General features: G+C 40.9%; 1 protein-coding gene across 1 annotated transcript in view; it reads left to right on the top strand.

Moving 5' to 3' along the window:
• The window catches only part of ITSN2 (intersectin 2), a 337,021-nt gene that overhangs the window by 172,245 nt on the left and 138,872 nt on the right, over positions 1–25,904 (top strand). Inside the window, exon 18 of the mRNA XM_053709622.1 lies at positions 4,575–4,671. Coding sequence (XP_053565597.1) covers positions 4,575–4,671 — 97 coding nt within the window. The remainder of the gene's footprint in view (positions 1–4,574; positions 4,672–25,904) is intronic.

A 25,904-nucleotide genomic window follows, 5' to 3' on the forward strand; every position in this document is an offset into this window, starting at 1 on the left:
ATTTATGTATTGCACCAAATAGGGAATATTCCCACTAGTAAATGATTGATAAAATTAACCGTCTTTGATGAATTCTTACTTTTGATACAAATCTTAACCAATTAGGTGTGTTAAGTATACCCAGCTTTTAGCGCCCTCTCATTCACCATATTGTTTGTTCCATTTCTATCTTGGGGAGATAGTGGAGAGTGGCATAGGTATCCTTTTTAGATTTTAGCGCTGAAACTCCTGTGCTATTTTTTTATTCTGGTGTGAAGAGCGTGGTTTAGCCTGGCATAAGGTTAATGCTGCCAGGATACTTTCCTTTCTCCAGAAGGGTCTGGAGAAGGGCCTTTCTGCCAGTTCCCTGAGGGGACAGATTTCGGCCCTTTCTGTTTTACTGCACAAGAGGCTCTCAGAGCTCCCTGACTAGCAATCTTTTGTTAAGGCTCTGATTAGGATCACACCTGTGTTAATATCTAATGCTCCACCTTGGAGTTTGAATCTTGTTATTAAGTTTCTGCAACGGGCTCCGTGTGAGCCTATGCATTCGGTTGACATTAAATTGTTGTCCTGGAAGGTTCTTTTTCTATTGGCTATTGTGTCGGCACACAGAGTTTCTGAAATATCTACCTTGCAATGTGAGCCTCCTTATCTAGTGTTCCACGCTGATAAGGCTGTCCTAGTACCCGCTTGGGTTTTCTACCTAAGGTGGTGTCTGATTGTAACATCAATCAGGAGATTGTGGTTCCTTCCTTATGTCCTAATCCTCCTCCTTCAAAGGAACGTTTACTTCATAATCTGGATGTGATTCAAGCTTTGAAGTTTTATCTTCAGGCTACTATGGATTTTAGGCAAACTTCTTCCTTGTTTGCTATCTACTCTGGAAAGCGTAAGAGTCTTAAGGCTTCTTCGACTTCCTTATCTTTTTGGTTGAGGAGTGTTATACGCTTAGTTTACGAGTCAGCGGGACTTGAACCTCCTCAGACGATTACAGCTCATTCCACTATAGTGGTGGCTTCCTCTTGGGCCTTTAAGAACGAGGCCTCTATGGATCAGATTAGTAAAACTGCTACCTGGTCCTCCTTACATACTTTTTCAAAATTTTACAAGTTTGACGTTTTTGCTTTGGCCGAAGTAGCTTTTGGGGAAAGGTTTTACAGGCTGTGGTGCCCTCAGATTAGGGTCTTGCCTCTCTTTTACCCCTCCTGTTATCATTCAGTGTCCTCTAGAGCTTGGGTATAGCTTTCCCAACAGTAAGGAATGATGTTGTGAACTCTCCTCATATTAAGAAGGAAAAAATAAATTATGCTTACCTGATAATTTAATTTCCTTCGGTATGAGGAGAGTCCACGACCCCCGTCCGTATGCTCCGATGGGCGGACCAAAATTAGTTTTTCTATTTCAGCACCATTGATACCCTGATATTTCTCCTACTGTTCCTTGTTCCCTTGGCAGAATGACTGGGATATGAGGGAAGTAGGGGGAGTGTTTAAGCCTTTGGCTGGAGTGTCCTTGCCTCCTCCTGGTGGCCAGGTTCAGTATTTCCCAACAGTAAGAAATGGTGCCGTGGACTCTCCTCATACAGAAGGAAATTAAATTATCAGGTAAGCATTATTTATGTTTCCTTCTAAATACAGGGAGAGTCCACAGCTGCATTCATTACTTTTGGGAAATACAGAACCTGGCCACCAGGAGGAGGCAAGGACACCCCAGCCAAAGGCTTAAATACCTCCCCCACTTCCCCCCAGTCATTATTTGCCTTTCGTCAGAGAAGTGTCGGAAGAATTACGGAGTAGTACTCTTCGAGATGGGACTGGAGTTTTAAGTAGTCTTGTCAGCCTCTCAGTGAGAGCATTGATGAAAGTTAGAGTCCGGAGATGCAGGGAGAGTCTTTCTGCGAAACCATCCCGACTCATATTAACAGCTCCATAAGCAATCAGCGTTGACGTTTTTCTGTTCCACGGCATAGATTCTAATAAGATCATTTCAATTTTTACTTGAATGTTAACGTATAAGAAGACGGGGTCTCAGTGGGACTCCTTTATCTTTATGGAATCAAGGGTTAATATCTCCTGAGGGGGATTACTGAACAGTGCTGTCTTTATTCATGTTTGTTATGTGATTCTGACTGCTTTGGTGTAGGAGATGTTTAGGGCTCATAGGCCATTACGGAACGTACAGGTTAATTTTCTTGCTGCTTAGTTTTATTACACTGGCGCGCTTTTCCTTAATGGGAGTGATCTTGCACGTTGCACCATGTGAGCGGGTGCAGTTGCGTTTTTTTGTTTTTCCATTTCCGTATTCCTGACTGAGCATATGCGGAGAGAGGATCTGTTTTTCTACCTGTCTGGGTCATAGGAGGTGGTGAGTGCCCCAGCCATTGGCGGTGTATGGTGCCAGTTATTTTTGTCCATAAGCTACCTAGTCGAGTTATAGAGGATTCTGATATGTTAGAGGGGGGGTTCCTCTGAGTTAGATTTTGATACGTGTGTATATTGTGAGGAGGCCCGGGTATCCCAGCCCTCTCAATTATGTTCTGTATGCCTCCATAGGGTGTTCTCCTCTTTCACTGTTGAGAGGTTAGAGAACACTGAGCCATCTGCCTGAGCATCCCGTGAGGTTTTTTCCCTAGAATCTTCTGTTCCTAAACCGGCAGTTGTCCCGAATACCGTTACCCCTTCTCCTGAAGGAGGTCTCTTTCCACCAGAGGTTACTGCGCGGTTTCGCATGGCCATATCTCTGGCTTTAGCGCATTTACATCTTCCTTCCACGTGCAAGAGAAGACTCAATCCGTGTGAACCTACACAAGGTCCGGCATGTTAGAGGACGATGGTATCCGATCTGTCTTCTGGAGAAGCGGTGTCCTGGGATACTTACTTTGATCTTCTGGGGCGTTTTTTTATTTATCTCTACCATAGTGTGGGAGAGAGTATTTCGGGATTCCTTCTATTATTGGGAATCTTCGGTCAGTGGGTTTGAACCCAGGCAAAGCTCCTGCTTTCTGATCTGCTGTGGGCTTCTGGTGTCATCTACCCTTCCAAAGCACTGGATCTTCACCCTTTGGATCCATGAGAGGGTTATTTCTGAAGAGTGTCAGTCCTTTCCTCAGCTTGTAGCTGTTTCCTTGTTTTCATGGGGATGGCGACCTCCCTCCCCCCTGTTTCTGGTGGGGTGGTGTTGATTCCCCCTGTTTTTATATCCTTTCTTGAGGTTCTCCTTTGTCCCTTTTCAGGGTGTACCGGAAGAAGGGTTTGTTAGCCAGTTCTGGATGGGACGGCTAGTTCCTCTAGCCTGAGGGTTATCCTCGCTACCTATCAGTCGGGGGGTTACGGGTTGTATCATCCGTCGCCTTCTGCCCTGGTATATGGGCTCCTAAACAGATTCTAGATGTCAGTGTCTGGTCTGTTTCCCGTAGTTAATGAACTCTTGCTGTTCATTTCCTTTCGCTAGGGCACGGATTTTGGTCAGACAGCTCTGTTTGCCTCTTCGGAAACTTAGTCTTTCCTGTTAAGGTTTTTGCATCGGTATCAATGCAGGCGATGGTTCTGAATTTTCTATTCTTTGATCTGTTCTGTTAGGGAGTATTTTATACATGTCCTAGACTCTCTTGCAGTCTGGTACTTGGCTCTCCTTGGGGTTTTCGCTCTATGGAATCTTTTCTTTGGGTTCTCCAATGAGCCTCTCCCTCTGTTGTTGCCTTTTTTCTGGGATCGTGCCTTGAGGTCCTTTCAGTCTTTTTTAGCGTACTCAGCTTACTTCTATTTATCTTTCTATTCGGAAGTGTAGGTATTGGGGGTCTTGGTTGTCCTCCTTGTCGTGTTCGGGGAGGAGTGTTCTTCGTTTGGTCTCGTAGACAGCGGGACTCTAGTCTCTCCAGAGGTTCTTTGGGCTCATTTTGGGACCAGTGATTTCTCTGGTTTATGGCGTGGGCTCTTTTAGTCATGATTGTTAGATGGTTACTTGGTCCTCCTAACATTTGTTTTATTGTTTTGCTTCTGTTGAAGCAGTTTGCGGGAGATTGGGTTTTTCTCAGGCTGTGGTGCCCTCAGATTGGGTCTGCCTCTCTTGTTACCCCGCCGTTGGCATTCAGTGTCCTTTATAGCTTGGGTATTCTTTTCCCAAAAGTAATGAATGCATCTGCGGACTCTCCCTATATTTAGAAGGAAAACATAAATTATGATTTACCAGATAATCCACAGCTCCCGCCCGTGCTCTCTAGTGGGCAGCCCAAGTTTAAGTTGTTTTCTTCTGGCACCTTTTTCACCCTGATATTTCTCCTACTGTTCCTTGTTCCCTCGGCAGAATGACTAGGGGATGAGGGAAGTGGGGGAGGTATTTAAGTCTTTGGCTGGGGTGTCTTTGCCTCCTCCTGGTGGCCAGGTTCTGTATTTCCCAAAAGTAATTAATGCAGTTGTGGACTCTCCCTGTATCGAAGGAAAGGAAATTATCTGGTATGTCATAATTTATGTTTTTTACCGTTTGCCTTATGAGATGCTCTGAATAAGACAATTCAATATTGCAATGGTCTCTCTCTTTTTAGGATTGTCAGGTTTGCATTCTCATTAGTAACATTATAACTCCTTTATTCTTAGGCAAGGGGGAAGAAGAGGCAGAAAGGATGGTTCCCAGCAACCCATGTGAAATTATTAGGACCAAGTAATGACAAAGCAACTCCAGCCATTGTTGCAGGTAAGTTTATATGTGAATTAATGATTTAGTGTTTACTAATTTGCAACCCAAATATACTATAAAGATACAGGAATACTGTATTTTATGTTTTCTAGCAAGCCAGATCTATCTTTTATAGCCCCTTCTGGTACACTTCTGCTAATTCAGTGTTACACTGCTCTACAGGGAAAACGGTGACATCCCTACTAGTGCTACCATAACAGCATCATTCTCTTGATTAAGGGGGTCCACAACGTCGCTAATGTTTGGGGATTTCTTTCCAAAGGCAGGGCGAGTCCACCCACACTACATTCCTTACTGTTGGGAATATCAAGACCTGGCCACCAGAAGGAGGCAAAGACACCCCAGCCAAAGGCTATATAAATATCCCTCCCACTTCCCCTATCCCCCCAATCATTCTTTGCCTTTCGTCACTAGAGAAGGATGGCAGAGAAAGTGTTTGAAGAAAGAAGATAGTCCTTTAATGGGTATTTTCTCTTCAAGAGAGGACTGGAGTTTGAAGTAGTCATGTAAATCTCTCATTGAGAGTGTTGATGAGAGTTAGAGTCTGGAGATACAGGGAAAGTTTTTCTGTGATTGCATCTAGACGATTTAGCTAACAGCTCCTGGGGAACCACTGTTGATGAGTTACACTGTTTTCCCTTTTTTCACTCAGTTCCCTGTCAGAACATCGCAATAAGACTCACTCCATGAAAGGCTGGGTCTGTTCCACAGCATCGATCCTGGAGGGTAAGTCTGTTTTTATATATTAAGAGACAGTACCTATTAGGGCTTTTTTCCCCCTAAGATCTACAGGACTTCTTTTGGTCACAGTGTGACACGCAATACCTCTATAGGATCGGGGTTTCTTTCATGTAATTGGCAGTCCATGAGCTAGTGACGTATGGGCTATACAATCCTACCAGGAGGGGCAAAGTTTCCCAAACCTCGAAATGCCTATAAATACACCCCTCACCACACCCACAATTCAGTTTTTACAAACTTTGCCTCCTATGGAGGTGGTGAAGTAAGTTTGTGCTTGATTTCTATGATTTCTTCTATGAAAATAATTTTTAAGCATTTTGAAGCCCAATTCCTCTCAGAGTACAGTGTTTGTCAGAGGGATGTGAAGGGAGTATCAGCTATTGATTTTATGGTTTTCCTCGCGGGAAATCTTTTCAAAGGTTCTCTGTTATCGGTCGTCAGGATTCATCTCCTACCTCCCTTTTCAGATTGACGATATACTCTTATATACCATTACCTCTGCTGATACTTTTTCAGTACTGGTTTGCCTATCTGCTATATGTGGATGGGTGTCTTTCGGTAAGTATGTTTTTCTTATTTAAGACACTCTGTTATGGTTTGGCGCTTTATGTATTAATATAAAGTTTTAAATATATGTATTTTACTTATATTTGCCATGAGTCAGGTCTATGTATATTTCCTTTTGCAGACTGTCAGTTTCAGTTTGGGAAGCATGTTTGGAAGTTATTTGTCTTACCTGGGGTATAGTCCTTTTTTGAAATTGACTGTTTTTTGTTTTTTTTTAATTTTCGCGGGCAAAATTAGGCTCGCAAGGGCGCAAAATGCTGTTAATTATTGCATCATTCTTGGCGCGATAATTTTTTGGGCGCAAAGGTACGTCTTTGATGACGCAAGTTCGTCATTTCCGGCATCTTAGTTGACGCCAGGTTTCCTTGCACGAGGTTGCGTCTGTTATGAACTGAGTTGCGTCATTTCCGGATATTGTTGGCGTTAAAAAAATAAATAAATAAATTTCAACTTCCTTTTGCGTCGTGCGTCATACTTGGCGCCAAAAATTTTTGTTTATTTTTCACCCCACTATATGCCTCTTGCCTTCTATATGCTCAGAGGGCTATGTTGTTTGCATTTTTTCCATTCCTGAAACTGCCATATAAGGAAATTGTCAATTTTGCTTTAATGTTGTTTTTTCTTTTACATTTTGCAAGATGTCTCAATCTGATCCTGTCTCAGAAGCAACTGTTGAAACCCTGCTGTCTGATCACATTTCTACCAAAGCTAAGTGTATCTGTTGTAAGTTAGCTGAGTTTATATCTCCAGCTGTAGTATGTAACAGTTGTCATGATAAGCTTTTGCACACAGAAAACGTTTCCATCAGTACTAGTACAGTTTCTGTTGTTCCTTCAACATCTAATGTACATGATATCCCTGTTGATATGAAAAATTATATTGCTGATGCAATACAGAAGGATTTGTCTGCTATTCCGCCTTCTAATAAACGTAAAAGGTCTTTTAAAACTTCTCATAAAATTGATGACATTTCTAATAACCGACAACATACTGAAATATCCTCCTCTGATGAGGATCTCTCTGATTCAGAAGATCCTACCTCAGACATTGACGCTGACAAATCTTATCTTTTCAAGATTGAGTATATTCGTTCCTTGTTAAAAGAAGTGTTGGTTACTTTGGATATTGAGGAGTCTAGTCCTCTTGATATCAAAACTAGTAAACGTTTAAATTCTGTTTATAAACCTCCTGTGGTTACTGCTGAGGTTTTTCCAGTTCCTGATGCTATTTCAGATGTGATTGCTAAGGAATGGATTACGCCTGGTACTTATTTCATTCCTTCTTCTAGGTTTAAAAGGTTGTACCCTTTGCCAGCGGCTAGATTAGAGTTTTGGGGAAAAGTCCCCAAAGTTGATGGGGCTATTTCTACTCTTGCCAAACATACTACTATTCCTATGGAAGACAGTACTTGAATATTATCTAAGGAAAGCTTATTTATATTCTGGCTATCTTCTCAGGCCTGCCATTGCTATGGCTGATGTTGCGGCTGCATCAACCTTTTGGTTGGATAGCTTAGCGCAACAGGAAACAAATCCTGATTTGTCTAGCATTATTCGTTTGCTTCAACATGCTAATCATTTTATCTGTGATGCTATTTTTGATATCATCAAAATTGATGTTAAATCAATGTCTTTAGTTATTTTAGCTAGAAGAGCTTTATGGCTCAAATTTTGGAATGCTGACATGGTATCTAAGTCTAGCTTACTATCTATTTCTTTCCAAGGTAACAATTTATTTGGTTCTCAGTTGTATTCAATTATTTCAACTATCACTGGGGGGAAGGGAGTTTTTTTGCCTCAGGATAAAAGATCTAGGGGTAAATCTAAAGCTTCTAATATCGTTCTTTCTGACAGAACAAGGAACAGAAAACCAATCCTTCCCTAAAGACTCTGGTTCCAATTGGAAACCTTTTTCCAAGTTGGAATAAGTCCAAGCCTTTTAAGAAACCAAAGCCAGCCCACAAGGCTGCATGAAGGTGTGGCCCTCGATCCAGTTCCCCTGGTGGGGGGCAGATTGAATCCTACTTTTCTCACGTTCCAGCAAATCCGGTGAAGGCTCAGGGTTTTCTAAAGTGTGTTTCAGATCTAGAGCTTTCAGGGGTAATAGCAGTTCCGTTTCAGCAACAGGGTCTGTGGTTTTATTCAAATCTATTCATTTTCCAAAAGAAAGAAAATTCATTCAGGCCAGTTCTGGATCTGAAGTTTTTGAATCGTTTTGTAAGAGTCCCAACTTTCAAGACGGTAACTATGAGGACTATTTTGCCTTTTGTTCAGCAAGGTCATTATATGTCCACAATAGACTTACAGGATGCATATCTTCACATTCTGATTCATCCAGACCACTATCGGTTTCTGACATTCTCTTTTCTAGACCAGCATTACTAATTTGTCACTCTTTCATTTGGACTAGCAACAGCTCCAAGGATCTTTTCGAAGATTCTCGTGCCCTTCTATCTGTAATCAGAGAACAGGGTATTGCGGTTTTTCCTTATTTAAACAATATCTTGGTACTAGCTCAGTCTTTACATTTAGCCGAATCTCACACAAATCAACTAGTGTTGTTTCTTCAAAGACATGGTTGGAGGATACATTTTCCAAAAAGTTCCTTGATTCCTCAGACAAGGGTCACCTTTTTAGGTTTCCAGATAGATTCAGTGTCCATGACTCTGTCCTTAATAGACAAGAGACGAATGAAATTGGTTTCAGCTTGTCGAAACCTTCAGTCTCAATCATTCCCTTCAGTGGCTATGTGCATGGAAGTTTTAGATCTCATGACTGCAGCATCGGACGTGATCCCCTTTGCTCGTTTTTACATGAGACCTCTACAGCTTTGTATGCTGAATCAATGGTGCAGGGATTATACTCAGGTATCACAATTGATTTACTTAAATCCGAACATTCAACTCTCTCTGATCTGGTGGTTAGACCATCATCGTTAAATTCAGGGGGCCTCTTTTGTTCGTCCTTCCTGGACTGTGATTACAACAGATGCAAGTCTTTCAGTTTGGGGAGCTGTCTGGGGATCTCTGACAGCACAAGGGGTTTGGAATCCTCAAGAGGCGAGGTTACCAATCAATATTTTAGAACTCCATGCTATTGTCAGGGCTCTTCAGGTTTGGCCTCTGTTAAAGGGAGAACTATTCATTTGTTTTCAGACGGACAATATCACAACTGTGGCATATGTCAATCATCAGGGTGGGACTAACAGTCCCCTAGCTATGAAAGAAGTATCTTGGATACTTTCTTGGGCAGAATCCAGCTCTTGTCTAATTTCTGCGGTGCATATCCCAGGTGTAGACAATTGGGAAGCAGATTATCTCAGCCATCGGACCTTACATCCGGGGGAGTGGCCTCTCCATCCAGATGTATTTTGTCAGATTGTACAGATGTGGGATCTTCAAGAAATAGATCTGATGGCTTCTCATCTAAACAAGAAACTTCCCAGGTACCTGTCCAGGTCAAGGGATCCTCAGGCAGAGATGGTGGATGCTTTAGCAGTTCCTTGGTTTTACCAGCCTGCTTATATCTTTCCGCCTCTAGTTCTTCTTCTAAGAGTGATCTCCAAGATGATTATGGAACAATCGTATGTGTTTCTGATAGCACCAGCGTGACCTCACAGGTTTTGGTATGCGGATCTTGTTCGAATGTCCAGTTGCTAGCCTTGGCCACTTCCTCTAAGACCAGACCTTCTGTCTCAAGGGCCGTTTTCCCCTCAGGATCTCAAATCGTTAAATTTGAAGGTATGGGAATTGAACGCTTAGTGCTTAGTCATAGAGGTTTCTCTGACTCAGTGATTAATACTATGCTACAGGCTCGTAAGTCTGTTTCAAGGAACATTTATTATTGAGTTTGGAAGACCTATGGTGGTGTTCTCATAAATTCTCCTGGCATTCTTTTAGAATTCCTTAGAATCTCTGCTCTTTCTGTTTTATTTCATAGAAAGATTGCTAAGCTTCCTGATATTCACTGTTTTGTTCAGGCTTTGTTTCGTATCAAGCCTGTTATTAAATCAATCTCTCCTCCTTGGAGTCTTAATTTGGTTTTGAAGACTTTGCCGGCTCCTCCTTTTGCGCCTATGAATTCTTTGGATATTAAACTACTTTCTTGGAAAGTGTTGTTTCTTTTGGCTATCTCTTCAGCTAGAAGAGTTTCTGAATTGTCTGCTCTCTCTTGTGAATCTGCTTTTCTGATTTTCCATCAGGATAATGGTGTTTTGCAGACTTCGTTTAAATTTCTTCCTAAGGTTGTGAATTCTAACAACATTAGTAGGGAAATTGTTGTTCCTTCCTTGTGTCCTAATCCCAAGAATGCTCTTGAAAGATTGCATTCTTTGGATGTTGTAAGAGCTTTGACATATTATGTTAAAGCTACTAAAGATTTCAGGAAGACTTCTAGTCTATTTGTTGTCTTCTCTGGTTCTAGGAAAGGTCAGAAAGCTTCTGCCATTTCTTTGGCATCTTGGTTAAAGCTTTTGATTCATAAAGCTTATTTGGAGGCGGGACAGTCCCCACAGAGGATCACAGCTTATTCTACTAGATCAGTCTCCACTCCACTTCTTAGGCTTTTAAGAATGAAGCTTCAGTTGATCAGATTTGCAAAGCAGCAACTTGGTCTCCTTTGCATACATTTACTAAATTTTACCATTTTGATGTATTTGCTTCTTCTGAAGCAGTCTTTGGTAGAAAAGTTCTTCAGATAGCTGTTCCAGTTTGATTCTTCTGCTAATGTTTTAAGTTTTTTTCTTTCAATTTATGAGAAAAACTTATTTGTTTTGGATTTAAATATTTCAGCAGAAAATGGCTGTTTTTATTTTATCCCTCCCTTTCTAGTGACTCTTCTGTGGACTTCCACATCTTGGGTATTTCTATCCCATACGTCACTAGCTCATGGACTCTTGCCAATTACATGAAAGAAAACATAATTTATGTAAGAACTTACCTGATAAATTCATTTCTTTCATATTGGCAAGAGTCCATGAGGCCCACCCTTTTTCTGGTGGTTATGATTTTTTGTATAAAAGCACAATTATATTTCCAGTTCCTCTTTTTTGTATGCTTTTTTACTCCTTTTTCTATCACCCCACTACTTGGCTATTCGTTAAACTGAATTGTGGGTGTGGTGAGGGGTATATTTATAGGTATTTTGAGGTTTGGGAAACTTTGCCCCTCCTGGTAGGATTGTATATCCCATACGTCACTAGCTCATGGACTCTTGCCAATATGAAAGAAATTAATTTATCAGGTAAGTTCTTACATAAATTATGTTTTTTTATTTCTCCTCATAAGAGGAGAGATCAGTTTGGGGACTTAGTGCTGCTTAAACTCCTAACAGGAGAACTCATGAAGGGCCTGTGTGTGTTTATTTTATCAAAGCCTCTTTACTTTCACTTTGATCGTTGCGCAGCTCCTATTGTTTTCCTCACGCTTTTCTCTCTTAGCAGGGGTGGCTCCTATTTGTGTACCACGTGATCGGGTGCACTTTACTTACTTAATAGCGATCCGATCCGGTCTGCAGCAGGGTTTATTTTTGTCACGACGGGGAGTCCATCTGGTTTGTTCTGTGTCTCTAGGAGGTGGGGAGTGCCCCTGCCGTTGGTGTGGGATGGAGGTGCTTCTTATACCTAGATATTTTTTATCCTTGTGTGGGATTAATCTCCAACTATGGAGGACTCTGAAGTTAACCCTCTAGAGGGTTCTATAACGTTAGTGACTATTACCAATAACTGCTTGTATTGTGAGGAGAACTTAGTATGCCCCCCTGCACAACTCTGTTTCAATTGCCTAGGTAATGTTCTAAGGTCTAAAAAGGAAGCTAAAACCCTATTAATAAGTTTAGTCCTGAGCCGTCTACCTCTCAGGACTCTATTGTCCAGGAGATGCCTACCCTCACTCCTTCACAACCTGGTTTTAAACCTGTTTCACATGCAGCTCCCCACGGCACGCCTATTCCTCCTACAGGAGGTTTTTTTTTCCCCAGCGGACTTTACTACGCAGTTACAATCCGCTGTGTCTGCGGCTTTGAGTGCCATACCTATCTCTGGGAAGCGTAAGAGAAAGGTTAAACACAGCTCTACAGATCTAGATATATCAAACTTTCAATCTGACTTGGCTAGTATGTCTCAGCTCTCTGAGGATGAATTAACTTTGATAGCGTCAGAAGGCGAACTATTGGAGTTAGAGATTTAAGAAGTTAAGCCAACTCCTACTGAGGAACCCTCTTTAAGGTTTAAAATTAAATATCTTTATCTACCTTAGAGGTTCCTGAAGTTAAAGAGACACTGAACCCAAATTGTTTCTTTCGTGATTCAGATAGAGCATGAAATTTTAAACAACTTTCTAATTTACGCCTATTATCAAATTTTCTTAATTCTCTTGGTATCTTTATTTGAAATGCAAGAATGTAAGTTTAGATGCCGGCCCTTTTTTGGTGAACAACCTGGGTTGTTCTTGCTGATTGGTGGATAAATTCATCCACTAATAAAAAAGTGCTGTCCAGCGGGCTGAACAAAAAAAAAAAGCTTAGATTCCTTCTTTTTCAAATAAAGATAGCAAGAGAACGAAGACAAATTGATAATAGGAGTAAATTAGAAAGTTGCTTAAATTTGCATGCTCTATCTGAATCACAAAAGGAAAAATTTGGGTTCAGTGTCCCTTTAAGCTTCCTGAGTAACCTAGGATTCCTAAACTAGATAGAGTCTATGAGGACAAGAAGGCTCCACAGACCTTCCCGGTTCCATTTCGCATGGCAAACATTATTACTAGTGAATGAGAAAGGATTAAAACGCCATTCTCCCCTTCTACCTTTAAGAAACTATTTCCGGTTCTTGAGTCCCATCTGAAGTTGTGAAGCTCCATTCCTAAAATGGACGGAGCCATTTCAACGCTCGCTAAGCGTACTACTATACCTCTAGAGGATAGTTCTTCCTTTAGGGAACCTATGGAAAAGAAATTCGAGAGCTATTTAAGAAGAATGTTCCAACATATGGGATATCTTTTTCAGCCGGCAGCAGTGGTAGCCGCTGTTGCAGGGGCTGCCACCTATTGGTGTGATTCCCTAGCAGAGCTCATTGAAGTTGAAACTCCTATCGAAGATATCAAGGATAGGATTAAGACTTTAAGGAAAGCCAACTCCTTCATCTGTGATGCGAATATACAAATTGTTTGTTTGAAAGCCAAGGCTTCAGGTTTTGCGGTTCTAGAACGCAGAGCCCTTTGGTTAAAGTCATACATGACTAAGGGCCTGTAGCAGGCCTGAAACGTTGTATGTTTGTCTAAGACCCTAGCTGATGAAAGAATAAAGGTCTTTTAACTACTGGCGGCTGGAACAAATTATTTAATTGGTTAAAGTCTTGGCCAGCAGATATGGTCTCAAAATCTATACTCCTTTCATTACCATTTAAGGGGAAGATTTTATTTGGTCCAGGTCTGGACTCCATCATCTCCACGGTTACTTTCCTTCCCCATGATAAGAAGACCAGACCTAAGGGACGTCAGTCTTCTAATTTTCGTTCCTTTCATTCAGAAAAGACCAAAAGATCTCAATCTTCCTCCAAGCCTGAGAAGTCCAAGGGTACTTGGAAGCCTTCACAGTCTTGGAAAGAGTCCAAGCAGACCAAGAAGCCCGCAGATAACAATTCTGCATGAAGGGTCGGCCCTGATCAGGGTTCGGATCAAATAGGGGCAGTTTGTCTCTTTTCTCAGACGCCTGGGTTCAAGATGTTCAGGATCCTTGGGTATTAGAAGTAGTATCCCAAGGATACAAGATAGGATTAAAATCTAATCCTCCCGGGGGCAGATTCCTCCTCTCCAGACTATCTTCAAAGCCAGAGAAGAGGACAGCTTTTTTAGATTGTGTCCAGGATCTATCTTCCTTGGGAGTAGTTATCCCGGTGCCTGTCTCAGAAAGAGGACTAGGGTTCTATTCAAACCTCCTTGTGGTTCCCAAGAAGCAATTCTGGACTTAAAATGTCTCAACAAATTTCTCAGAGGTGTTTTTTTTCTTCAAAATGGAGACTGTCAGATCGATCCTGCCTCTAATACAGGAAGGACAAGTCATGACTACTATAGATCTGAAGGACTCATACCTTCATGTCCCAATCCACAGCGATCACTTTCAGTTCCTGAGGTTTGCCTTTCTGGATCAGCACTTCTAGTTTGTAGCTCTGCCGTTTGGCTTAGCTACTGCTCCCATGATATTAACAAAGGTTCTGGGTGCTCTTCTAGCTGTGGCCAGATCTCAGGGTATCGCGGCGGCTCCTTACCTGGACTATATATTGGTACAGGCTCCATCTTTTCGCTTGGGAGGAGAACACTCAGAATTTCTTTTGAGTCTTCTTCGGTCACATTGATGGAAGATAAATCTGGAAAAGAGTTATCTGGAGTCCAGTACCAGGGTGGTTTTTCTGGGTACTGTCATAGATTCAGTCCAAATTAATTTTTTTCTGACGGATCAGAGACGTTCCAAACTAATTGCAAGTTGTTGCTCCCTCCAGCCACTTTAGGACCTTCGGTGGCCCAGTGCATGGAGGTGATTGGACATTGCTTTTGCAGATTCCATCTCTGACCTCTTCAACTATGTATGCTGAGACAATGGAGCGGCGATCATTCAGACCTGTCTCAAGTGATTGTGCTGGACAACCTAACAAGAGACTCTGGAAAAATGGAGACACAGAGGTGCCAATATGGCCTAATAACGTTTGCACATGGGTAGAACAATGTGAAGTGGAGTGGTACTCACAAAAGTGGAGCACCCAAAGGCGCAGTGGCAAGTGGCGCAGGCTGGATCAATTAGCAGTGGTCCAGCTCACTGTATATTCACAATGGAGACACTCGGGTAGATAACAACAGGACAGCAACCCAAAATTCTAATCCTGTGGGTGATACAAAACAACACCCATAGCCCAGTACAGTTTGAGTATAGGTAAATTCGTAATTACTGGTCAAACTTACAGTTAGGAGCGCACCTCCAGGTGCAATAAAGGCAAGCTGGAACCTATCAGTTGCCCAGTAGACTGTGCTCAGGCAAAGGTAGAATCCAATCGCCAGCCACACAGCGTATATCCAAACAAAATAAAGTCCCAAAAATGACAGCAAGTGTATCACAAACAAGTATTTATTAAAAACAAAACAACGTGTTTCTCAACCCCTCTAGGGCTGTTTCCTCAGGCTATACAATAAAAATATAAAAGTAGATACACTTTCTATATACACATCAAGAACCTTTTCATTGGTTAATTGGGCCTACCCACCCCCTTCACCAGACCCAATCCCATCTGTGTGCACGTATTCATTGACTCCTACATTCTGTCATCAACACAGCTGATGCATAATCCTATTAACGAGAGACTCTCTCTTGGTGGCTCTGTCAAGATCACCTATCCATAGGCACGTGCTTCTTGAGACCATCCTGAGAGATTGTGACTGCGGACGCCAGCCTCTTAGGCTGGGGAGCTTTCTGGGGTCCCAGTAAGGCTCAGAGGTTGTGGTTTCGTGAGGAATCTTCTCTTACGATCAATACTCTGGAACTACGGGCGATTCACCATGCGCTGAGAGCATGGCTCCAACTAGATTTGATCCGGTATATCGGATTCTAATCAGACAATATAACCTCTGTCGCTTACATCAACGGTTTGAGGTTTTCTGGACTCTGTGGGTACCCGTAGCTGGTCTACGTCACAGGAATTGTCACGAACAGCGGTGGACGGAACCTGGCATAATCTTCATACAGGATATTTTAATATGAACTACCAAAGGACATGCTGATTATCGTATTTGCATTGACAAAGAAAAGACAAGCAAGGTATTTCGTGGTTGTATGTACCATTTCTTTTGGATGAATTAAAGACTTTATACATTGCAAGTGGTGAATTGTGTAGCGTGGTCTTTATTGGTTTTTAAATACTACACTTGAATCTGGTTGCGCTCTTTTTCTTTTTAGAATTCTTTTTTTAATTCCCTGATAAAGATTGTTCACCTTTTTTTTATTAAATGGTGCTGTCACTTTTTTATACCATGGAATTTTAGAGCCAACAAATAATCCTTAGCGACTTGTATTGAAGAAGTACCGTACATCTCTTTTTCTTACAGCCATATCCTCTTTCCATTACTGCAGTCATTATATTCGAGATGTATTCCTTCCCTATGTAGAGATGCTTTGTGCCTACAAGAAATCTTTCAGGCACTATTTGTTATGGTGCATCTTTAACATGGTTGCATTTGGATAGGGTTCCATTTTATCCTAAAGGCACACCCTGCTTATCTTTTCTTTTTTCATTCTAAAGGGGATATTTTCATAATGTGTTTGTGGTGAATACTCTGATCATATTGGCTTCTTCAAGTAGCCCTCACAAGTTAAAGGGACATTAAACACTAAATACATTTTATAGGCATAGTATTGAGGTTATTCCCCGCCCCCCTCTAGTCATGGGTGCCACCATACTGAAATCTATCACTACATTCCAGTGCTGACTTGTTTGCACATGTGCACCAACTCTCCTTCAGATACCTGCAGTGTAACCTAGGTTTCAAAATGGCAGCAGCCATGATTCGAGGAAGGTGCATGAAATATATTTAGCATTTAATGTCCCTTTAAGAGGGATCAGGACAGGAAACCCAGAAACTCAAAATGCTGTCTTCTCCACTTATAGTAAATTCCAACCCTGAGGGCTCCTCCCCTGTTAGCTACTTTGTTATCTAGACTTTCTCCTTTAAAGGGATATTGAACCTAATTTTTTTCTTTCATGATTCAGATAGAACTTGCAATTTTAAGCAACTCTCTAATTTACTCTTATTATCAATTTTTCTTCGTTCTCTTGGCAACTTTATTTGAAAAGCAGGAATGTAAGCTTACGAGCCAGCCCTTCTTTGGTTCAGCACCTGGGTAGCGCTTGCTGATTGGTGGGTAAATGTAGCCACCAATCAGCAAGCACGCTACCCAGGTGCTGAACCAAAGATGGCCCGGCTCTTAAGATTACATTCCTGCTTTTCAAATAAAGATACTAAGAGATGTATGTGATAATAGGAGTAATTAGAAAATTTCTTAAAATTGCAAGTTCTATCTGAATCACGAAATAAAAAAAAAATTGGGTTCAGTATCCCTTTAAGCAATTTCTTTCATGTAATTAGCAAGAGTCCATGAGCTAGTGACGTATGGGATATACATTCCTACCAGGAGGGGCAAAGTTGCCCAAACCTCAAAATGCCTATAAATACACCCCTCACCACACCCACAAATCAGTTTTACAAACTTTGCCTCCTATGGAGGTGGTGAAGTAAGTTTGTGCTAGATTCTACGTTGATATGCGCTCCGCAGCAGGTTGGAGCCCGGTTTTCCTCTCAGCGTGCAGTGAATGTCAGAGGGATGTGAGGAGAGTATTGCCTATTTGAATTCAATGATCTCCTTCTACGGGGTCTATTTCATAGGTTCTCTGTTATCGGTCGTAGAGATTCATCTCTTACCTCCCTTTTCAGATCGACGATATACTCTTATTTATATACCATTACCTCTGCTGATTTTCGTTTCAGTACTGGTTTGGCTTTCTACAACATGTAGATGAGTGTCCTGGGGTAAGTAAATCTTATTTTCTATGACACTCTAAGCTATGGTTGGGCACTTTTTTATAAAGTTCTAAATATATGTATTCAAACATTTATTTGCCTTGACTCAGTATGTTCAACATTCCTTATTTCAGACAGTCAGTTTCATATTTGGTATAATGCATATGAATAAATAATTTTTTTCTTACCTTAAAAATTTGACTTTTTCCCTGTGGGCTGTTAGGCTCGCGGGGGCTGAAAATGCTTCATTTTATTGCGTCATTCTTGGCGCGGACTTTTTTGGCGCAAAATTTTTTTTCTGTTTCCGGCGTCATACGTGTCGCCGGAAGTTGCGTCATTTTTGACGTTCTTTTGCGCCAAAAGTGTCGGCGTTCCGGATGTGGCGTCATTTTTGGCGCCAAATAATGTGGGCGTCATTTTTGGAGCTAAAAAAAAATATGGGCGTCACTATTGTCTCCACATTATTTAAGTCTCATTTTTTATTGCTTCTGGTTGCTAGAAGCTTGTTCACTGGCATTTTTTTCCCATTCCTGAAACTGTCATTTAAGGAATTTGATCAATTTTGCTTTATATGCGGTTTTTTCTATTACATATTGCAAGATGTCCCACGTTGAAACTGAGTCAGAAGATACTTCTGGAAAATCGCTGCCTGGGGCTGGAGCTACCAAAGCTAAGTGTATCTACTGTAAACTTATGGTATCTGTTCCTCCAGCTGTTGTTTGTACTGTTTTGTCATGACAAACTGTTAATGCAGATAATATTTCCTTTAGTACTGTTACATTACCTGTTGCTGTTCCGTCAACATCTAATACTCAGAGTGTTCCTGATAACATAAGAGATTTTGTTTCTAAATCCATTAAGAAGGCTATGTCTGTTATTCCTCCTTCTAGTAAACGTAAAAAGTCTTTTTAAAACTTCTCATTTTTCAGATGAATTTTTAAATGAACATCATCATTCTGATTCTGATAATGGTTCTTCTGGTTCAGAGGATTCTGTCTCAGAGGTTGATGCTGATAAATCTTCATATTTATTTAAAATGAAATTTATTCGTTCTTTACTTAAAGAAGTCCTAATTGCATTAGAAATTGAGGATTCTGGTCCTCTTGATACTAAATCTAAACGTTTAGATAAGGTTTTTAAATCTCCTGTAGTTATTCCAGAAGTTTTTCCTGTCCCTAGTGCTATTTCTGAAGTAATTTCCAGGGAATGGAATAATTTGGGTAATTCATTTACTCCTTCTAAACGTTTTAAGCAATTATATCCTGTGCCATCTGACAGATTAGAGTTTTGGGACAAAATCCCTAAAGTTGATGGGGCTGTCTCTACTCTTGTTAAGCGTACTACTATTCCTACGGCAGATGGTACTTACTTAAGGATCCTTTAGATAGGAAAATTGAATCCTTTCTAAGAAAAGCTTACTTGTGTTCAGGTAATCTTCTTAGACCTGCTATTTCTTTAGCTGATGTTGCTGCAGCTTCATCTTTTGGTTAGAAGCTTTAGCGCAACAAGTAACAGATCATAATTCTCATAGCATTTTTATTCTTCAACATGCTAATAATTTTATTTGTAATGCCATCTTTGATATCATTAGAGTTGATGTCAGGTATATGTCTCTAGCTATTTTAGCTAGAAGAGCTTTATGGCTTAAGACTTGGAATGCTGTTATGTCTTCTAAGTCTACTCTGCTTTCCCTTTCTTTCCAGGGTAATAATCGTTTTCGTTCCTTTTGTCACCACAAGGAACAAAAACCTGATCCTTCATCCTCAGGAGCGGTATCAGTTTGGGAACCATCTCCAGTCTGGAATAAATCCAAGCCTTTTAGAAAATCAAAGCCAGCTCCTAAGTCCACATGAAGGTGCGGCCCTCATTCCAGCTCAGCTGGTAGGGAAAAGATTACGTTTTTTCTAAGAAATTTGGATCAATTCCGTTCACAATCTTTGGATTCAGAACATTGTTTCAGAAGGGTACAGAATTGGCTTCAAGATAAGGCCTCCTGCATAGAGATTTTTTCTTTCCCGTGTCCCAGTAAACCCAGCGAAGGCTCAAGCATTTCTGAAATGTGTTTCAGATCTAGAGTTGACTGGAGTAATTTTGCCAGTTCCAGTTCTGGAACAGGGACTGGGGTTTTATTCAAATCTCTTCATTGTACCAAAGAAGGAAAATTCCTTCAGACCAGTTCTGGATCTAAAAATATTGAATTCGTTATGTAAGGATACCAACATTCAAAATGGTAACTGTAAGGACTATCCTGCCTTTTGTTCAACAAGGGCATTATATGTCTACTATAGATTTACAGGATGCATATCTGCATATTCCGATTCATCCAGATCACTATCAGTTTCTGAGATTCTCTTTCCTAGACAAGCATTACCAGTTTGTGGCTCTGCCGTTTGGCTTAGCTACAGCTCCAAGAATTTTTACGAAGGTTCTCGGTGCCCTTCTGTCTGTAATCAGAGAACAGGGTATTGTGGTATTCCTTATTTGGACGATATCTTGGTACTTGCTCAGTCTTCACATTTAGCAGAATCTCATTCGAATCGACTTGTGTTGTTTCTTCAACATCATGGTTGGAGGATCAATTTACCAAAAAGTTCATTGATTCCTCAGACTTAGGTAACCTTTTTAGGTTTTCAGATAGATTCAGTATCCATGACTCTATCTTTGATAGACATGAGACGTCTGAAGTTGATATCAGCTTGTCGAAACCTTTCAGTCACAATCTTTCCCTTCGGTAGCCTTATGCATGGAAATTCTAGGTCTTATGACTGCGGCATCGGACGCGATCCCCTTTGCTCGTTTTTCATGCGGCCTCTTCAGCTCTGTATGCTGAACCAGTGGTGCAGGGATTACACAAAGATATCTCAATTAATATCTTTAAAACCGATTGTACGACACTCTCTGACGTGGTGGACAGATCACCATCGTTTAGTTCAGGGGGCTTCTTTTGTTCTTCCGACCTGGACTGTAATTTCAACAGATGCAAGTCCTACAGGTTGGGGAGCTGTGTGGGGGTCTCTGACAGCACAAGGGGTTTGGGAATCTCAGGAGGTGAGATTACCGATCAATATTTTGGAACTCTGTGCAATTTTCAGAGCTCTTCAGTCTTGGCCTCTTCTAAAGAGAGAATCGTTCATTTGTTTTCAGACAGACAATGTCACAACTGTGGCATACATCAATCATCAAGGAGGGACTCACAGTCCTCTGGCTATGAAAGAAGTATCTCGAATTCCGGTATGGGCGGAATCCAGCTCCTGTCTAGTTTCTGCGGTTCATATCCCAGGTATAGACAATTGGGAAGCGGATTATCTCAGTCGCCACACGTTTCATCCGGGCGAATGGTCTCTTCTCCCTGAGGTATTTCTTCAGATTGTTCAAATATGGGGTCTTCCAGAAATAGATCTGATGGCTTCTAATCTAAACAAGAAACTTCCCAGGTATCTGTCCAGATCCAGGGATCCTCAAGCGGAAGCAGTGGATGCGTTGTCACTTCCTTGGAAGTATCATCCTGCCTATATCTTTCTGCCTCTAGTTCTTCTTCCAAGAGTAATCTCCAAGATTCTAAAGGAATGCTCATTTGTTCTGCTGGTGGCTCCAGCATGGCCTCTCAGGTTTTTGGTATGCGGATCCTGTCCGGATGGCCTCTTGCCAACCGTGGACTCTTCCGTTAAGACCAGACCTTCTGTCACAAGGTCCTTTTTTTCCATCAGGATCTCAAATCCTTAAATTTTAAAGGTATGGAGATTGAACGCTTGATTCTTAGTCAAAGAGGTTTCTCTGACTCTGTGATTAATACTATGTTACAGGCTCGTAAATCCGTATCTAGGGAGATATATTATAAAGTCTGGAAGACTTATATTTTTTGGTGTCTTTCTCATCATTTTTCCTGGCATTCTTTTAGAATTCCGAGAATTTTACAGTTTCTTCAGGATGGTTTGGATAAAGGTTTGTCTGTAAGTTCCTTGAAAAGACAAATCTCTGCTCTTTCTGTTCTTTTTCACAGAAAGATTGTTAATCCTCCTGATATTCGTTGTTTTGTACAAGCTTTGGTTCGTATAAAACCTGTCATTAAGTCAATTTCTCCTCCTTGGAGTTTGAATTTGGTTCTGGGGGCTCTTCAAGCTCCTCCGTTTGAACCTATGCATTCTTTGGACATTAAATTACTTTCTTGAAAAGTTTTGTTCCTTTTGGCCATCTCTTCTGTCAGAAGAGTTTCTGAATTATCTGCTCTTTCTTGTGAGTCTCCTTTTCTGATTTTTCATCAGGATAAGGCGGTGTTGCGAACCTCTTTTAAATTTTTACCTAAGGTTGTGCATTCTAACAACATTAGTAGAGAAATTGTGGTTCCTTCATTATGTCCTAATCCTAGAATTCTAAGGAGAAATCATTGCTTTCTTTGGATGTAGTTAGAGCTTTGAAATATTATGTTGAAGCTACTAAGAATTTCCGAAAGACTTCTAGTCTATTTGTTATCTTTTCCGGTTCTAGGAAAGGTCAGAAGGCTTCTGCCATTTCTTTGGCATCTTGGTTGAAATCTTTAATTCATCATGCTTATGTCGAGTCGGGTAAAACTCTGCCTCAAAGGATTACAGCTCATTCTACTAGGTCAGTTTCTACTTCCTGGGCGTTTAGGAATGAAGCTTCGGTTGTTCAGATTTGCAAAGCAGCAACTTGGTCTTCTTTGCATACTTTTACTAAATTCTACCATTTTGATGTGTTTTCTTCTTCTGAAGCAGTTTTTGATAGAAAAGTACTTCAGGCAGCTGTTTCAGTTTGATTCTTCTGCTTATAATTTCAGTTTTTTTCATTATAAGTTTTAAACTTTGTTTGGGTGTGGATTATTTTCAGCGGAATTGGCTGTCTTTATTTTATCCCTCCCTCTCTAGTGACTCTTGCGTGGAAGATCCACATCTTGGGTAGTCATTATCCCATACGTCACTAGCTCATGAACTCTTGCTAATTACATGAAAGAAAACATAATTTATGTAAGAACTTACCTGATAAATTAATTTCTTTCATATTAGCAAGAGTCCATGAGGCCCACCCTTTTTTGTGGTGGTTATGATTTTTTTGTATAAAGCACAATTATTCCAATTCCTTATATTTATGCTTCGCACTTTTTTCTTATCACCCCACTTCTTGGCTATTCGTTAAACTGATTTGTGGGTGTGGTGAGGAGTGTATTTATAGGCATTTTGAGGTTTGGGAAACTTTGCCCCTCCTGGTAGGAATGTATATCCCATATGTCACTAGCTCATGGACTCTTGCTAATATGAAAGAAATTAATTTATCAGGTAAGTTCTTACATAAATTATGTTTTTTACTAATGGTCTATATGTAATATTTGTGGCTTGCCTGAAAGCCCATGGTCAGCGGCAGAACACCATTGTATATGAAATAAGAGACGTCTCGATAGTTATAACTGTATCCCTTTTATAATGTTATCATGTCTTAATTTGCTACAGTTACCTAAATATTACTATTTTATTTCTACACCCCTACCATAAGGAGCAGCCAACTAAAATCCCTGATATATGAGATTGCGCAACTTAATTTGACCACTAGATGGCCTCAAATATTTTGTAATCTTTAAAATACTATATAATAGCTTTTCATGTATTTATGAATAAGCTATGTGAGATTTTGCATTTTCTCCTCACTAAAAAATCTCATTATTTTTCTAAATACACTTAAGACCCCCCCTCTTCTTGTATATTTTAATGATATGGTGTCCATTCCCTAGTTTCTTAAAGGGACAGTCTACACCAGAATTTTTATTGTTTTAAAAGATAGATAATCCCTTTATTACCCATTCCCCAGTTTTGCATAACCAACACAGTTCTAATAATATACTTTTAACCTCTGTGATTATCTTATATCTAAGCCTCTGCAAACTGCCCCTTTCTCCAACATTGGTGTGTCCGGTCCACGGCATCATCCTTACTTGTGGGAATATCTCTTCCCCAACAGGAAATGGCAAAGAGCCCAGCAAAAGCTGTCCATATAGTCCCTCCTAGGCTCCGCCCACCCCAGTCATTCTCTTTGCCGTTGCACAGGCAACATCTCCACGGAGATGGTTAAGAGTATGTGGTGTTTAGGTGTAGTTTTTTATTCTACTATCAAGAGTTTGTTATTTTAAATAGTGCTGGTATGTACTATTTACTCTGAAACAGAAAAAGATGAAGAGTTCTGTTTGTGAGAGGAAGATGATTTTAGCAGCAGTAACTAAAATCGTTTGCTGTTTCCACATAGGACTGTTGAGATGAAGTAACTTCAGTTGGGGGAAACAGTTAGCAGACTTTTCTGCTTAAGGTATGACTAGCCATATTTCTAACAAGACTGTGTAATGCTGGAAGGCTGTCATTTCCCCTCATGGGGACCGGTAAGCCATTTTCTTAGTCTCAAACAGAATAAAGGGCTTAATATGGGCTATAAAACTGGTAGACACTTTTATGGGCAAAATCAATTGCTTTATTTGGGCATTTTATACATCTTTATGTTTGAAATTCACACTTATAAACTTTGGGGAACGTTTTTTTAACGTCAGGCACTGAGTTAGACACCTTTCCAGTCAGGAAGGGCCTTCCCAGTTGTAGGCTGAGCCTCATTTTCGCGCCATTACTGCGCAGTTACTTTTGAGAGCAAGACATGCAGATGCATGTGTGTGGATCTGAAAGTAGTTGGAAAGGTTCCTAGAAGGCTTCATTTGGTATCGTATTCCCCCCTGGGTTTGGTAAAGTCGCAGCAAAGGCTGTAGCTGGGACTGTAGAGGGGTTAAAACTGTAACCGGCTCCGGTTTCTTTATTTTAAGGGTTAAAGCTCTGAAATTTGGTGTGCAATACTTTGAATGCTTTAAGACACTGTGGTGAAAATTTGGTAAATTTTGAACAATTCCTTCATATTTTTTCACATATTCAGTAATAAAGTGTGCACTGTTTAAAATTTAAAGAGACAGTAAAGTTTTTGTTTTTAAACGGTTTTTGTACTTTATTGACAAGTTTAAGCCTGTTTAACATGTCTGCACCTTCAGATAAGCTATGTTCTATATGTATGAAGATCAATGTGTCTCCCCCTTCAAAATTGTGTGATAATTGTGCCATAGCGTCCAAACAAAGTAAGGACAGTACTGCCACAGATAGTAAAGTTGCCCAAGATGATTCATCAGATGAAGGGAGTAGACATAGTTCTACATCATCTCCTTCTGTGTCTATGCCAGTTCTGCCCACGCAGGAGGCCCCTAGTACTTCTAGCGCGCCAATGCTTATTACTATGCAACAATTGACGGCAGTAATGGATAACTCCATATTAAATATTTTATCCAAAATGCCTGCATATCAGAGAACGCGCGATTGCTCTGTTTTAAACACTGTAGAGCAGGAGGGCGCTGATGATAATTGCTCTGTCATACCCTCACACCAATCTGAAGGGGCCATGAGGGAGGTTTTGTCAGATGGGGAAATTTCAGATTCAGGTAGAATTTCTCAACAGGCAGAACCTGATGTTGTGACATTTAAATTTAAATTAGAGCATCTCCGTGCACTGCTTAAGGAGGTGTTATCTACTCTGGATGATTGTGACAACCTGGTCATTCCAGAAAAATTATGCAAGATGGACAAGTTCCTAGAGGTTCCGGTGCACCCCGACGCTTTTCCTATACCCAAGCGGGTGGCGGATATAGTGAATAAGGAGTGGGAGAAGCCCGGCATACCTTTTGTCCCCCCTCCTATATTTAAGAAATTATTTCCTATGGTCGACCCCAGAAAGAACTTATGGCAGACAGTCCCTAAGGTCGAGGGGGCAGTTTCTACTCTAAACAAGCGCACTACTATTCCTATCGAGGATAATTGTGCTTTCAAAGATCCTATGGATAAAAAATTGGAGGGTTTGCTTAAAAAGATTTTTGTACAGCAAGGTTACCTCCTGCAACCCATTTCATGCATTGTTCCTGTCACTACAGCAGCGTGGTTCTGGTTCGAGGAACTAGAAAAGTCGCTCAGTAGAGAGACTCCGTATGAGGAGGTTATGGACAGAGTTCGCGCATTCAAGTTGGCTAATTCTTTTATTTTAGATGCCGCTTTGCAATTAGCTAGATTAGCGGCGAAAAATTCAGGGTTTGCAATTGTGGCGCGCAGAGCGCTTTGGCTAAAGTCTTGGTCAGCAGATGTATCTTCCAAGACAAAATTGCTTAATATCCCCTTCAAGGGTAAAACTCTCTTTGGGCCAGAAGTGAAAGAGATTATCTCAGACATCACTGGGGGAAAGGGCCACGCCCTTCCACAAGATAGGCCTTTCAAAGCCAAGAATAAGTCTAATTTTCGTTCCTTTCGCAATTTCAGGAACGGACCGGCCTCCAACTCCGCGTCCTCTAAAC

The sequence above is a fragment of the Bombina bombina genome, chromosome 4 (assembly GCF_027579735.1).
Source record: "Bombina bombina isolate aBomBom1 chromosome 4, aBomBom1.pri, whole genome shotgun sequence".
Classification (NCBI taxonomy): Eukaryota; Metazoa; Chordata; class Amphibia; order Anura; family Bombinatoridae; genus Bombina; species Bombina bombina.